Source organism: Lithobates pipiens, unplaced genomic scaffold (genome assembly GCF_037356315.1).
Source record: "Lithobates pipiens isolate NorthernLeopardFrog02 unplaced genomic scaffold, aLitPip1_a1.2 Scaffold_28, whole genome shotgun sequence".
Classification (NCBI taxonomy): Eukaryota; Metazoa; Chordata; class Amphibia; order Anura; family Ranidae; genus Lithobates; species Lithobates pipiens.
In genome coordinates this window covers 13,747,101-13,763,915 of record NW_027507789.1, presented here as the reverse complement: position 1 = coordinate 13,763,915, position 16,815 = coordinate 13,747,101, and the positions used below count along the sequence as shown (strand labels likewise).

The window sequence follows — 16,815 nt, the reverse complement described above, 5'->3', positions numbered from 1 at the left end:
GAAGATTTTCACTCACTTCCTGTCCTGGTAATCCCACAGAAAGGTAAATCATCTCCAACAGAGACAAATAAAACCTGACAAGGGGTGGAACCCTTCCCTACTTCATCAAAAAAAATAAAAAATTTGTTGGGATTACATTTTTAAGACATTACGTTACATAGTTAGTAAGGTTGAATAGACACCAGTCCAACCTGAGCGAGTGTGGGTGCGTATCTACAATTATCCCTATTTATTTAAAGGTACCCATATAGCACCGCCCAATTCATGTGGCACTCCACACATACATCGTAACACCCACATCCGTCCATGGGCGTCCGCAGGTAGGGGCAAAGGGGGTCAAGTGCCCCCCCCCCCCCCCGGAATCAGGGATGAGATCTTAAATTCAACACAGTTCCATCCCTATCGGGGTGCGGGCAGCCCACACACATGTGCAACCCACCAGTGGGGTGACACCATCAAGGTTCTGCCAAGCCCCCCTATCAGTGTAGTGTAACTGCGGGCTCTTTTCCGAGTTCAGTCCAGCAGAGAATTTGGTGGCGGTGCTATCAGGTTTCCCCCGGTCACCCCACCCTTTCTCCTGTCAGGGAGAAGAGACGACGGCTCTCACCAGGTTCCTCGCCCAGCTTCCTGCCCGCTCTGTTCCTTCCCTATTGGCCATAACTGAGGGGCAATCAAAGGAGACTAGGAGAGGAGAGAATCATAGGACATGTAGTCCCAAAGATTGGAGGCCCCATTTTCCACAGGGAGGAGGATACAGCTCGATCGAGAGATTGAGAGACTGTAGCCTGAGGGAGAGAGTGCTACAGGAAAAAGAACAAGGATTGTGCTGGGCAGAAGCCAGAGAGAGAGCCACACTGCCCAGCGCCACCAGAGAGAAAACTATACTGCCCCACGCCACCAGAGAGAGCCATGCTGTCCAGCACCACCAGAGAGAACCATGCTGTCCAGCACCACCAGAGAGAGAACTACACTGCCCCACACCACCAGAGAGAGAACTACACTGCCCCACACCACCAGAGAGAGAACTACACTGCCCCACACCACCAGAGAGAGAACTACACTGCCCCACACCACCAGAGAGAACTACACTGCCCCACACCACCAGAGAGAGAACTACACTGCCCCACACCACCAGAGAGAACTACACTGCCCCACACCACCAGAGAGAGAACTACACTGCCCCACGCCACCAGAGAGAACCATGCTGTCCAGCACCACCAGAGAGAGAACTACACTGCCCCACGCCACCAGAGAGAACCATGCTGTCCAGCACCACCAGAGAGAGAACTACACTGCCCCACACCACCAGAGAGAAAACTACACTGCCCCACGCCACCAGAGAGAACCATGCTGTCCAGCACCACCAGAGAGAACCATGCTGTCCAGCACCACCAGAGAGAGAAAGAATGAGTCACTGCCAGGGTACAGACATGCTACACTACTGACCAGAGTCACCCCCAGGGCGAGTGAGCGATCGTCCAGCCGGAGGGGTCACTGGTGTTGTTTTGCTGGGTCTGGTAAGAGGGTCTGTTGGCCATTATCCATTACTTATCCTAGGGAATGTACTAAGTCTGCAGTCTCTGACCATGATAATCTGATAATGACATTGTCGAAAAGGGGCGGTGCATGGGTGATCCTAAAATTATGCCCCCCCCTTGAAAAAAGTTCTGCGGACGCCCATGCATCGGTCCCTACCCACAAGGAGCCCACAATCCAAGGTCCCCAACTCACGTTCATATACTAGGGGCCAATTTTGAACAGAAGCCAATTAACCTACCGGCATGTCTTTGGAGTGTGGGAGGAAACTGGAGTACCCGGACATGCTTTCATGGCTTGTGAAGGAACATGTAAACAAGACCATTCAGGGAAGAGTGACTGGTTCCTTTAAAACCCAAGCCCCAACCTCCTTATACTACCCTTCCTTCTTTCTTTGCAGCAAAATATATGGTGTCAATTGATCTAGGCACTTACGATGTCACCCTCCTCCATTATATCACCACCTGTGGTGGCAATGAGGCTCCAGCACATCATGGAAGAAGGTGACATGCTCTCCTATACCCGGGCGTACAGGGTATTTTATGGCAATTGGGGTGGAAGAAGGAACAGCACAGGAGTCACGTGAAGGCCAGTATAAGGTCTACGGGTGGGCTATAAGGAGATCCTGAATGGACAAGGTGAAACGTTCTCTTTGATTGACCTAAGGGTTTGCTAAAACATTTGTGAGGGGGTTCTCCTTTAACAAGACAATTCCATCATCTAACTGGCTGAATTTGGCTTAATCACGGTCTTCCTTTTTTTCAGGCGGTCCAAACACTGCATCCAACTCTCCCGTCTTATCTTTAGGGCGTGAAGTCCAAACAAACACAGCCCGGCCCTATCCCACTACTGTATTATTCATGTCCACTGCAGACCTCTGGCTCCTTGGCAATTAGCTTCTATCTCCTGGCTGGTACCCTCATCTCCATCCCAAACAAGACGATCTGAAATCAATGGGTGCGCCAGGAGGAGGCGGGGAGATGCAGGAACCTGTAATCAGAGCATCCCAGGAGGGTCCCGCCGACAGATGGAAAGCTTCAATGGCTTTATCTGCCTGTCTGCTTACTTGTTTTCCCCCCTTCTCCAAGATACAAAAGGCTTCCAGCACTGCGCTGTAACGAGCCAATTATTATCATATAAAGGCAGCAAAGCCAATGCAATTACTTAACTGCAACACATTACAGAGCTAACGCATTTGAGGAGTTGCGTTTTAATTGGCTTAACCTCTATATATAGACATGTGTGTCTCTACAAATATGATTAGAGCCCAGAACAAAAGAGCTAAAAGGGAAACCAAAAGGCAGTGCCGACACGTAATTATATTTACACCTGTGTGTGTCTATGTGAGCATATATGCAGATTATATGGCCTTATATGCCAGGGCCTGATCTGGGAGGGGGGGGGATGGGAGGGGGCGGCAGGGGAGATGCGGCCACCCACCCCCCCCCTAGATTTTAGTTGTGCCCTCAAGATCTCCAAGGCCCTTTTCACACCCGAGTGTTTTTCAGCTTATAAAACGCTCAGCTCTGAAGCCCCAAAACACCCAACAAGCAAAATCCCATTCATTTCAATGACCCCTGTTCACATATGAGCGTTCTGCCGCCTGAAGCAACACGCCTAAAGCTCAAAAAAGTACATGAGCTTCTTTCTGGCAGATTACAAACGTTTTTGGCCCCGTAGACTTCAATAGAAACGCCTGACTTGAGCAGAAGAACGATTGTAAAACGCTTAAATAGCAGTTCTCCCCCTAGTGCTTTCTATAGGCTAAACAAAAATGTCTGAAGCTGCGAAACGCTTGTAATACACTTCTAATACGCTTTAAAAAAAAAAAAGGTTTAAAAATGCCAGTAAAACGATATGCTCAGGTGTGAATGGAGCCCAAGAGAGAAACCACTGATCAATGAGTTAGTCTGATGAGGACAGCTAATGTACCGGGGCACTCTGATGGGAGCAACTGATGTAAGGGGGCAACTGATGTAAGGGGGCACTCTGATGGGGGCAACTGATGCAAGGGGGCACTCTGATGGGGGCAACTGATGCAAGGGGGCACTCTGATGGGGGCAACTGATGCAAGGGGGCACTCTGATGGGGGCAACTGATGCAAGGGGGCACTCTGATGGGGGCAACTGATGCAAGGGGGCACTCTGATGGGGGCAACTGATGCAAGGAGGCACTCTGATGGGGGCAACTGATGCAAGGAGGCACTCTGATGGGGGCAACTGATGCAAGGAGGCACTCTGATGGGGGCAACTGATGCAAGGAGGCACTCTGATGGGGGCAACTGATGCAAGGAGGCACTCTGATGGGGGCAACTGATGCAAGGAGGCACTCTGATGGGGGCAACTGATGCAAGGAGGCACTCTGATGGGGGCAACTGATGCAAGGAGGCACTCTGATGGGGGCAACTGATGCAAGGAGGCACTCTGATGGGGGCAACTGATGCAAGGAGGCACTCTGATGGGGGCAACTGATGCAAGGAGGCACTCTGATGGGGGCAACTGATGCAAGGAGGCACTCTGATGGGGGCAACTGATGCAAGGAGGCACTCTGATGGGGGCAACTGATGCAAGGAGGCACTCTGATGGGGGCAACTGATGCAAGGAGGCACTCTGATGGGGGCAACTGATGCAAGGAGGCACTCTGATGGGGGCAACTGATGCAAGGAGGCACTCTGATGGGGGCAACTGATGCAAGGAGGCACTCTGATGGGGGCAACTGATGCAAGGAGGCACTCTGATGGGGGCAACTGATGCAAGGAGGCACTCTGATGGGGGCAACTGATGCAAGGAGGCACTCTGATGGGGGCAACTGATGCAAGGAGGCACTCTGATGGGGGCAACTGATGCAAGGAGGCACTCTGATGGGGGCAACTGATGCAAGGAGGCACTCTGATGGGGGCAACTGATGCAAGGAGGCACACTGATGGGGGCAACTGATGCAAGGAGGCACTCTGATGGGGGCAACTGATGCAAGGAGGCACTCTGATGGGGGCAACTGATGTAAGGGGGCAACTGATGTAAGGGGGCACTCCGACAGGGACACTTGATATAAGGAGGCACAAGTTTGGTTTAATCACCCTAATCTAATGACAACCCAGGATATACCAGTGTTCATTTCCAGATTGTGACTCATGGTACAGAAGCAAGCCGATTTAACAGGGAAAACTGGTTCCCTGAAACGTTGTCACACTGCTGGCTTTTTATACTGCACCCCCATATCAGGTTAGATCCAACCCTGCCGTATGCTTGTGGTCACCTGACTATAATACCTATACAAGCTTGTAGGATATCCCATTCCAAATCCAGGAGGTGGCTGATGGTCTGATTCCCAACACATGATCTTCATCTCCAGAGACTTTCCCAGCATGGGGGCTGTACTGATAGCTGCACTATATGATGAAGAGTTTGTGGACACCTGACCATCACACCTACTGTATATGAGCTTGGTGGACATTCCATTCCAAAACATGGAGGAAGTTGTTGGTCGGCCTTATTCCCAAAACATCTTCTTTGGGTCATCACCAGAGACTTTCCCAACATTGGGGCCTGATAGCTACACTATACTGAAATAAGTTTGTGGACACCTGACTATTGCATCTATATGAGCCTGTTAGACATCCCATTCCAAAAACCTGAAGGAAGACGTTAGCCTTATTCCAAACTCATGTTCTTCTCTAGTGTCATTACTAGAGAGACATTCACAACATGGGTCTCTACTTATAGCTACACCATATCACCAAGAGTTTGTGGACACCTGACCATCACACCTATATGAGCTTGTTGTACATCCCATTCCAAAACCTGGAGGAGGTTGTTGGCCTTATTCCCAATGCACGTTGTTCTCTGGGTCTTTGCTACAGACCTTCACAACATGGAGACCCTACTGATAACTACACTATATGGCCAAGAGATCGTGGACACCTGACTGCTCCATCCATATGAGCTTGTTAGAAGTCCCATTCACAAACCATCGGCTTTAATATGGAATATAAGGTTGGCCCTCTTTTGTTGACCAAACTTGTTTAGTCAGTTTTTGTCTTGCGTAGGAGCACTGAATGCAGTTATGATATACTGGACAATATAGTATGGTGTTAAAAGCTTAGGGGCTGCTTTCCATTGGCAGGGGTATCCCAAAAAGACCACAGAGGGGGATCATTAAAGCGTGGGAACAATGGAAGTGCCAGACCACTATCAACAGCCCACCATAAAGTTTATAAATGGATTGCCACAGGCGCACCAGCACAGGACTATCTGACCACCTGCATGGTGCTGTACATATATATCCTCCATCCGTTATTAGAGTCCATGACCATTTTTCATTGATCCACGTCGACTTTACAAGCCTTGAAGAAAGAAACTTTGAGTCCCTGAGACATGTTTTGTTTTTATGCGAGATAAACTTTATGGAGAACTATTGATATTGGTGTAGTGCTTTCATTCCACCTATACTTTAGTGATGCCCTCCGGGGGGTCTTTTTGGGGAGGGAAAAGGAGGAGACTTTGAACAATCAAAACATGATGGTTTTATATGTGGGATAAACTTCACAATGGGTGATGACATTGGTGTGGTGCTCTCATTCTTCCTACACTTTAGTAATTCCCCTGTTCAGTGAGGCAGAGAAGATATCCCATTCCAAAACCATGGCCATGGTTCCTCCACACCAAACTGGTCACACCATGTCTTTATGGAGCTGGCTTTGTACACAGAGGCACAGCCATGCTGGAACAGAAAAGGGTCTTCACCAAACTGTTACCACAAGGTTGAGTTGTACATCCTATTCCAAAATCATGTCCATTAATATGGAGTTGCCCCCCCCCCCCCCATGACCATTAATATGGCGTTGCTCCAATATTGTGGCTATAACATCCTCTTAGAAGACCTTCCACAAGATTTTTGGGGTTGTCCTTTGTGAGGTCAGGTACTGATATGGATGAAAAGATCTGGTCCACAATCTGTGTTCCAATTCCCCCCCCGAAGGTGATCAGTGGTGTTGAGGCCAGGGCTCTGTGCAGGACACTCAAAATTTGTCCATCCCAAACTGGTCACACCATGTCTTTATGGAGCTGGCTTTGTACACGGGAGAAAGGTGGGTGGGGGGGGGGGGCACATTCATGCTGGAACAGCAAAGGGTCTTCACCAAACTGTTACCACAAGGTTGGAAAAGCACAATTGTCTACAATGTCTCTGTATGATGGAGAATTACCAGGACCCTTCGCTGGAGACTCCTGAACTCCATCATTTGAAGGAGTGCTCACATCCTTTGGACCGTAGAGTGTATCTTTTTGGAGTGAGAGGACCCTATTACCATTATTAATAAAAAAAAAAATGTAATCATGAACCCCCAAGGACAGGACTGATGTTGTTGATGAGAAGACCTGGCTCGCCATCTGTGTTCCAATTCATTCCAAAAGATGTTCAGTAAGGTTGAAGAGAAGACTCACTTGAGTTCCTCCACACCAAACTGGTCAAACCGTGTCTTCACGGAGCAGGCTCTACTCTTCTGGGAAGCTTCCTACAAGATTTTGGAGGGTGCCTATGGGAATTTGTGCCCATTTATGAGGTCAGGTACAGATGTTGGATGAGAAGACCTGGAGCACACATCCGATCTCATGCTGGGCACCAAAAATAAAAGACCCGGGTCACAATTGGTGTTCCAATTCATCCCAAATGTGTTCAGTAGGGTTGAGGACACTGGAGTTCCTCTAATCTAAACCTACCTTACTCAGGGCCATTTTTAAGGCAGGGCAAAAGGGGCAGCTGCCCTGGGCCCTGTCATTGTTGTGGGGCCCAAAGCATCTGCCTCATACTTGGCGACTATCCCAGTTTAAATTCCCTTGTTCCTTGAGGTTTTAGTCCCATGCTGTGTCCCGATATCTCAGTGTGAAGTTCTGTTACTAATGCTGCCCAGCTCTGCCCTATTGTTGTGTACAGATGATTCACCTGCAAAGCCTATCTTTATATGTAAATACTGACATTGACATGTAAATAGTGACAACAGTCATATGTAAATAGAGGCGATATTCATATGTATATCATTCCCCCCCTGATGTCATATCCACCATTACCTATACTGAATGCTGCCCACTGGGGAGGTGAAGGGGCATGCTTGAAAGTCTACACTGCACTTCCACTGAGCCCAGGAGTCCTAGGATCCCTAGGAGCTTAATGTCTATTAATGGGCCCCCTCATCTCCCCAGTCCATGGCGTGCAGGAAGTGAGGAGATGATGTGCTGTAACCTCTAGCAACCAATTAGTAAGCAGCAAGGATGTGCAGTAACCTATAGCAACCAATCAATGAGCAGTATTGATGTACAGTAATCTCTAGCAACCAATCAACAAGCAGAAATGATGTGCTGTAACCTCTAGCAACCTCTGATCTGAATCGGTAACCTCTAGCAACCTCTGATCTGAATCGGTAACCTCTAGCAACCTCTGAATCGGTAACCTCTAGCAACCTCTGATCTGAATCGGTAACCTCTAGCAACCTCTGATCTGAATCGGTAACCTCTAGCAACCTCTGATCTGAATCGGTAACCTCTAGCAACCTCTGATCTGAATCAGTAACCTCTAGCAACCTCTGATCTGAATCAGTAAACTGATTTTGAGTCTTGCTGCTTTTTATTATATGTCTCAAAGCAGGTGGAGAGCAAAACTGCATGGAAGGGGGGCACCCACATTTTTTTTTTTGCCCAGGGTCCAATCAATATTAAAGACGGCCCTGACCTTACTGTAGCAGTAACAGGATCCTTCACTGGAAAAATATGAACTCTATCATTTGGATCAGAGTCCACTTTTATTTGACCATCTACTATAGATAGGCGTGATGATGTAAACTTTTTATAGTGTACAATATGCAATTCAGTCCCACTTCACATAAATGTGGACTGTGTGAAGGGCACTCCCTTTAAATGTTTAGGAACTTCTATTTCTGAGGGAAGCGTATCCTGGTCTTCTAACACTACTGTGGTCATTAGGAAAGCGCAGCAGCAAATACATCTCCCGAGAGTGCTCAAGAAAACTGGTCTGGAAGATAAACCGCCAGGTTCCTTTTAGCGTGCTTCCATTAGGAGTGTACTGGTGTACTGTATTTCGATGTGGTACTACAGTAGCTCAGTTCCAAGTGTTCTTCAGAAAGGTATTAAAGAGGAAGTAAACCCTGATGAGTTTACTTCCTCTTTGATTCCCTGCAAAGGTAAAGCATAATGGACTACTATGCATCGCATCGCATCGCATAGTAGTCCATTATGTGTCACTTACCTGACACAGGAGCCAGCGAAGTCACCGCTGTCCCCTGTAGTCCACCGCATCCATCTTCTCGGTGGGTCTCCTGCTCCGCCGCTGTCATTGGGCGAAGCCGCGATGACGCCACTCCCTCGCATGCGCACGGGAGCCGCCACTCGCGGCATATCGCCGTTGACCGCGGCGCGCTCAGACGTCACTCCCGCGCATGTGCCGTAGACAGCGGTGCCTGTCTTTCAGGAAATATCTCCTAAACCGTGTAGGTTTAGGAAATATTTCTTGGACCTACAGGTAAGCCTTAATCTAGGCTTACCTGTAGGTCAAAGTTGGTTGTAAGGGTTTACAACCACTTTAACACCACACAGAAACATGTTTTGGTTGTCACGGGGCTTCTTTGGAGGATATTTTCCGTTCCTGTTGTCTCTGTAGAGCAAAAAGCATTCTAGAGATCCTTTGCACCGGCGTCACAATTTGGTTACGCCGGCTGTCCACTGGTAGGGAATATTAGGAAATTGCTAATTGATGTATGTATACAACATCCTTTCAACAAGTGGTCATATCAAGGTCATGGCTCCGGCTGTAGCCATGATTCTGGTACCATTTGCTTCAGCCAGCCATGGTGGCCGTTTTGTAAAAGTGATCACCGCCACCACCGCCTGTAATGGTTTCCATGCTCTCCTGTTCCTCTGGAGAGCCTAGGACCACGGTAAGGGGACTGCTTCTCACAGAGGAGACGGAGGAACATCTGTTCCCCTTTCTCTTTTGTGAAGAATGAGCTTGGAAGCTTTGTCACTTGTGGTTTCAGGCTGTTACAGCCAGGGAAGCAGCTAACCAAGCACAACCTATGCTTGGTTAGCTGCGTTGGAGGGCAGAAGAGACATCAGAGGTCTAATAGGACTCCTGATGTCTCTATATGTATGTAAACAGCGGTTTCATCACACGTGAGGTATCACCACAAATGTCAGAATGAGGGCAATAATTCTAGAGCCATCATTCATAATTAAAGCATTTGTTACCCTAACATTTCACATTCCTGATATGTGTCTGCTGTACCATTTACTGGTATGAAGAAGTCTCCTGTTCTCTTTGTATTGTCTCCTGTGTGTGAAATCCCTGGGGAACCTGCCAGTCCTTCAGCTTTCCTATCAAAAACTGACCACACTAGGCATGGCAGCACAGCTGTCTAGTTATGCTGGGACTCAACATGCACAAATGTTTTGCCTTTCATTTCTATTTTAAATTGAATGGATTTTTGTACAAGGTGATCGTTTACAATCACTTTGATTCTAAACTGATAGCCTGGAAAGGATTTTAAACCGCCACCTATGGAAAATGTTAGGTATTACAGATTGTCAGCATTTCACGGGTGTGTGCAATTTAAAATTTTGACACGTTTGGTATCCATTTACTTAACACAACATCATATTTTATATTTGACTAAAACATTGAGTATTATACTGTGTTTATGTGCACTAAATCTGTGCAGTAATTCAGTGTAATTAATTCCTGTAATGAAGACCACTTACTACTGCTCTCTCTCCTTGTGCAGGGAGACTGGTCTTGTCTCCGCCCCCCTCCTGTAGTTTTCTGTGGTGGGTGGAGCCCTGCTGGGTCCCTCCCACAGCTCTGCTCTCTCTCCTTGTGCAAGAGGACTGGTCTTGTCTCCGCCCCCCTCCTGTAGTTTTCTGTGGTGGGTGGAGCCCTGCTGGGTCCCTCCCACAGCTCTGCTCTCTCTCCTTGTGCAAGAGGACTGGTCTTGTCTCCGCCCTCTCCTGTAATTTTCTGTGGTGGGTGGAGCTGGATAGGCCTCTCCCACAGCTCTGCTCTCTCTCTCTCCTTGTGCAGGGGGACTGGTCTCGTCCCCACCCCCTCCTGTAGTTTTCTGTGGTGGGTGGAGCCTGCTGGGCCCCTCCCACAGCTCTACTCTGCACAGGTTATGTACAGCACAGTGATGATGTCACGGCTACTTTTACAAGGTAATATCTGGACTTGTAAAAGGCATTTGGTGCTCCCAATGAGTATTTATATCCTTTTCAGTTATTGAAGAATATACAGCAGGTAAAGTATTGAACATGTCACCATTTTTCTAGGCAAATATATTTCTAAGGGCACTATTGGCATGAAATTTACCCCACATGTTGGTAACAATCCATACATACAAAGTCACCATAACAAATAAGGTCAGAGATGAAGTTATGTATAATAAAATGGAATGACACGGAGAAAACTTATTGAATACGTGAAGAAAGGAAGGTGCAAAAAGGCATGGAAAGCAAGACGCCAGCTGAAATCTATACGTAATTAGAAAGAAATCCTGCCCCTTGTCGGAGCAAATTAACATCAGCTGGTTCAGTCTTAACTGATGGCCTATAGAAAAGGGTCTCATTACCAAGGTGTCACACAAGAAACATCTCATGATGGGTAAGAGCAAAGAGCTCTCTCAAGACCTTTGCAACCTTATTGTTGCAAAACATACTGATGCCATTGGTTACAGAAGGATTTCTAAACATCTGCATGTTCCAGTGAGCACTGTTGGGGCCATAATCCGGAAGTGCAAAGATCATCATTTCACCATAAACCACCCACGACCAGGTGCTCCTCCCAAGATTTCCGACAGAGGAGTGAAAAAGAATTATCATAAGGTGTCCAAGAGCCAAGGACCACTTGTGGAGAGCTTCAGAAAGACCTAGAATTAGCAGGTGCACAATAAGTAATGCACTCACCCGCCATGGCCTGTATGCACGCTCACCACACAAGACTCCATTGAAGTTGAAGCTTGTTTAAAGTTTGCTGCACAACATTTAGACAAGTCTGTGAAATACGGGGAGAAGATAGTCTGGTCAGAGGAGACCAACATTGAACTCTATGGATGCCGTAATACACACCATGTTTGGAGGTCACACGGCACATCACCCCCAAAAACACCCCCCCCATACCAACAGTGAGGTTTGGAGGTGGGAACATCATGGTGGGGGTGGGGCTGTTTTTCAGCATACGGTACTGGCAAACTTCATATCATTGAAGGAAGGATGAATGGAAAAAATGGACCAAGACATGCTTAATAAAAATCTGCTGCCATCTACCAGGATGATGAAGATGAAACGAGGGGCGGACATTTCATAGACAATCATCCCAACACACAAAGCCAAGGAAACTCTCAATTGGTTTCAAAGAAAGAAAATAAAGAATGGGCCGGCCAATCACCCGACTTGAATCCAATAGAAAATCTATGGGAAGAACTAAAGATCAGAGTTCATAGAAGAGGTCCCCGGAACCTTCAAGATCTGAAGACTGTGGAAGAACGGGCCGAAATCACACCTGAGCAACGCATGCGACTCATTCCTCCATACAGGAGCCTGCGTCTTGAACACATTTCAGTTAGCGTGTTCAATACTTTTTCCTGGTGTCATCCCATCTTATGACACAGAACTTCATTTTTAGAACGTAGCCGTTTTGGTGTCTTTGTATGTCTGGATTGCATGGGTTATCGACACGAGGTGAACATTTCATGACAAAAGCACCTTCACCAATATATTTACCGAGAAAAACGGTGACGTGTTCAATACTTCTTTTACCCGCTGTATTAACCACTAGGGATCCGCGCTATAGCCGAATGACGGCTACAGCGCGGACCTCCTTTGCCGGGACTACGTCTATTGATGTCGTCCCGTGCACGAGCGGCCTGCGCGCCCCCGGAGGGGCGCGCGCGGCACACTCTGTGATCAACGAGTCTATGAGACTCGCCTGATCACGGATCGAAGCAAGGGGTCGATCCCGACCCCTTACCACGTGATCAGCTGTCAGCCAATGACAGCTGATCATGTGATCACAACAGAGCCGGTAATCGGCTATTTTCCTCCTCGCGCTGTCAGCGAAAAAAAAAAAAAAACAGCCAATCACCGGAGGCCGTGAGAGGGACTTCAGTCCCGATCACGGCCAAGCCATCAGTGCCCACCTGCCCCCTGCCAGTGCAACATATATATAGTAAATGTGCCACTCATCAGTACCACCCCTTAGTGCCCATAGTTCCACCCATTAGTGCCCATAGTGCCACACATCAGTGCCCACAGTGCCACACATCAGTGCCCACAGTGCCACCCATCAGTGCCCACAGTGCCACCCATCAGTGCCCACAATCTGCCTCAACAGTGCTGCACCTCATATGCCACATATCCGTGCCCATCAGTGTCATCTACCAGTGCCCAGCAGTGCCGCCCATCAGTGCCCAGCAGTGCCACCTATCAGTGCCCAGCAGTGCCACCTATCAGTGGTACCTATACGTGCCCATCCGTGCCACCCATCCGTACCATCTTATCTGTGCCCATCTTTTCCCATCAGTGCCGCCTTATCTGTGCCCATCAGTACCGTCTTAACCGTGCCTAACGGTGCCCACCAGTGCAGCCTATCGGTGCCCAACAGTGCAGCCTATCAGTGTAGCCTATCAGTGCCCACCAGTGCAGCCTATCAGCGAATTTCAATGAAAGAGAAAAATGACCCGTTTGCAAAATTTTATAACAAACTATGAAACATGATTTATTTATTTTTGCATTTTTTTGTTTGTTTAGCAAAAAAATAAAACTCCGAGCTGTAATTAAATACCACCAAAAGAAAGCTCTATTTGTGGGAAAAAAATGATAAAAATTTCATTTGGGTACAGTGTTGTATGACCGCGCAATTGTCATTCAAAGTGCATCAGCGCTGAAAGCTAAAAATTGGTCTGGGCGGGAGGGGGGTTTAAGTGCCCAGTAAGCAAGTGGTTAAAAATGTAATTTTCTGTAATGTAATTTTCAAGGCCGTTCAATGGTGGGTTGAGCGTTTGATCTTTTCTATACTTACGTGACTAGCAGACATCGGGATCGCTTCGCCAGTCCCAAACATGTGGCAAGGCAGACCACCAGGTCAAAGATGAAGAGGAGAAGGTAGGAGAGCCACCTGCAACACGAAGGAGGAAAAGCCCTCGTTATTAATCCTGGCACCGTGCAGTAAACGATCGCCCGTGCCCATAACCCACAATGCCCCCTCCCCCCCATCATCCCCGAGTCCCATGGCATGAGTTCTATATTTACAGTACAGTTCTATGATACAAAGTGTTAAAACTGCAATCTGCCATGTACAACTACAACTGTGAGCTCCTGCTCAGGCGTCCAAATGCAGCAAACCTCCAAACACAAAGAGGCCCAAAAAAGTTTTTGTCCCTTACCTCACAGGTACTGATCAACCCTAGGCTGGTAATACCCACCCAGATCTGCATGCTGGTGACTTGGGATTTTGGGTGGATTTCAATCTTCTAAACCAGCCACAGCCCAATTTGAAAAGCCTGTCCCCTGCCAGAAGTGGCAGACCCTGTGTGGAAACAGTGGTATCTTTGCAGATGCCCAATATACTAACTGCTGAGTCAGGGCTACAGTGTTGCAATTTAGCAATGCTCATTGCTCACTTCTTATTGGGGAGCTCTGACTCAGAAGGCTGGACATCTGCAGAGCGACTACTGCTTCCACAGTGGTCTCTAACTGGAACATCTAGCAGGAGAGAAGGGTTTTTCTTTTTCCCAGGCTGAAGCTGTTTTTTTTTTTTTTTAATGAAGATCAAAATCCACTCATAATAGAAAATCCTGTCTCCTGCCATATGTTGCAGGTTGAGACCCTTGCCATCTGTGTGGAAACGGTGGTATCTCTGCAAAGGCCTAACACGCTTCCTGTTGAGTCAGGGCTACAGCTTTGCAATCGGCAAAGCTCACGCTCACACTGGAGAGCTCTGGTTCTGAAGCAGCAGCGGAAGTGTCGGACATCTGCAGAGAGACCACCGCTTTCACATAGGGAGCGACAGTCTCAATCTGCAACATCTGGCAGGGGACAAGCTTTGCTACTTCGGTTGTGGCTCTCCAATCAGAAGGGAGTATGAGCTCTGCTGATTTCAAAGCTCCAGACCTGACATAGTAAAAGGGGTGGTGGGGGGGGGGGGTGTTGGACCTCTGTAGAGGGACCATTGCTTCCACATAGAGAGCAAGATTTTCATCTTGCAACATCTGGCGGGGGAGACAGACTTTTCCACCCAGACCCTCTACAATGAAACCTTGAGTGGTGAAACACGTCAGAAGGGAAGGTCTCTGGGAGGGCCAAGTTTATTTTGCTGGAATAAAGCCTTATTGCTGGAGACGTCATCAATGTACCGCTGTCTTTTCTTTGGACTGAACACCTCATGATTTCACGCACCTCAAACATTTTTAGCAGATTCCAGCACTGCCTCCCCAAACTGCTGAAGCCCTCACTAACATGAGGCACGCCGAGGCGTCGCATAAGGGAAACGCTGTGGCGTCGCATAAGGGAAACGCCGTGGCGTCGCATAAGGGAAACGCCGTGGCGTCGCACGAGGCACGTCGTGGCGTCTCACGAGGCACGTCGTGGCGTCTCACGAGGCACGTCGTGGCGTCTCACGAGGCACGTCGTGGCGTCTCACGAGGCACGTCGTGGCGTCTCACGAGGCACGTCGTGGCGTCGCACGAGGCACGTCGTGGCGTCGCACGAGGCACGTCGTGGCGTCGCACGAGGCACGTCGTGGCGTCGCACGAGGCACGTCGTGGCGTCGCACGAGGCACGCCGTGGCGTCGCATAAGGGAAACGCCGTGGCGTCGCATAAGGGAAACGCCGTGGCGTCGCATAAGGGAAACGCCGTGGCGTCGCATAAGGGAAATGCTGTGGCGTCGCATGAGGCATGCCACGAGGCATGCAGTGGAATCACTCTTTTGTCTAAACTCTGATACCAGAAGATACCACAGCGTAGGCAGGTGGGGTAACGGAAGAAAGTGAGGCTGGGTAAGTACACGTAGAAACTTTTTGCCGAATGGACCACTTAATGTTGTCTCTTTGAGGTTCACCAACACCAGGAGAATCTGCAGACATTTAGAAAGAGTGGGTAACCTCTGTCATAGGTGTCCTCGCCAAGGAGATTTCCTCTTACTTCCTGCAGTGTCACCCATGTAGGAATTGAAGGGAAATGTCTCGAACCATTCTTACTAGGACATAAGGGTTATAACCTCTGTTTTTGTTTCTGCCTGTGACCCACTTTTGCCCTGGTGACATGATAGAGGCAAAATCTTTCCAAAGGGGACACAGACGCTAAAAAAAATGAAAAAAAAAATGAATAAATAAATAAAACACCCCAGCAGAGGATCCAACTCTTGACCAACCTGTCCAAATCTAAAAAAACAAATATCGGTCAGTGTTCCCGTTTACATCCATGGGCATGCTACTGCACCTCCAGGGACACAGTGCCAGCTGAATTCTAGCTGGGACTGACTGGTTCCTGAATTCTGAGTGCACCCGTCCACTCCTGGCATATGGTCTCTTTACCTGTAGTACTCGATGAAGCTGACCTGTCTTGCTACAGCGGAAAGCTGTCCGCTGGTCACCTCGAAGTTGGGAAGACTGCTAAGCTGTGTGACAACACTGTTGGCCATGATCTGCATGAATCGCAGGGTCTGGACGTAGTCGCCGTGGGCGGCGAATATCTCGTTTAGCCTCAGCAGGTGCTGATCCAGGTTCTCCTTCATCTTGTGGGTGGTGCCGGATACCTGTTGGAAGACAGAGAGGTTCAGCAGTGCAGCATGGATGACAGCATTAACTTATGCTTCTTTTGATGCTTTTTGCAGAAGCACACTACACTTCATTTAACATGGTTTCCTATGGGGACACATTCATATCTATGCCTTTTTCAGCCGCTGCATTTTTGGAAAGGGTCAGGGACTTTTTTTTTTTTAAATGCAAGACGGCAGGGTTTTTTATATATAAATATATGACCCTCCTCTACATTCTGCTATCTGTCTAATCTAATCTTCTATTTTTAAAAAAAGTCAACATTTTTGAAGCAATCGCTGTTACAGATGTATATATATTAACACCTGTGGAAGGCGGGACCAATAAGCGGGCAATTGCAATGTGATTGTTCCAAGTGCTGCCTGTGATAATCGGGGCGGTAAAAAAAAAAAAAGTCATAATGAGCATTTGAAAGAAAATTAAGAAGGGCGAGAGAGAGAGAAGAAAA

General features: G+C 48.1%; 1 protein-coding gene across 1 annotated transcript in view; it reads right to left on the bottom strand.

The window, feature by feature from the left end:
* TTYH2 (tweety family member 2) overlaps positions 1 to 16,815 on the bottom strand; it is a 131,630-nt gene that overhangs the window by 54,916 nt on the left and 59,899 nt on the right. The window contains exons 4-5 of the mRNA XM_077458696.1: positions 16,125 to 16,345; positions 13,612 to 13,707 (exon numbers count right to left, since the gene is read on the bottom strand). Coding sequence (XP_077314822.1) covers positions 13,612 to 13,707; positions 16,125 to 16,345 — 317 coding nt within the window. The remainder of the gene's footprint in view (positions 1 to 13,611; positions 13,708 to 16,124; positions 16,346 to 16,815) is intronic.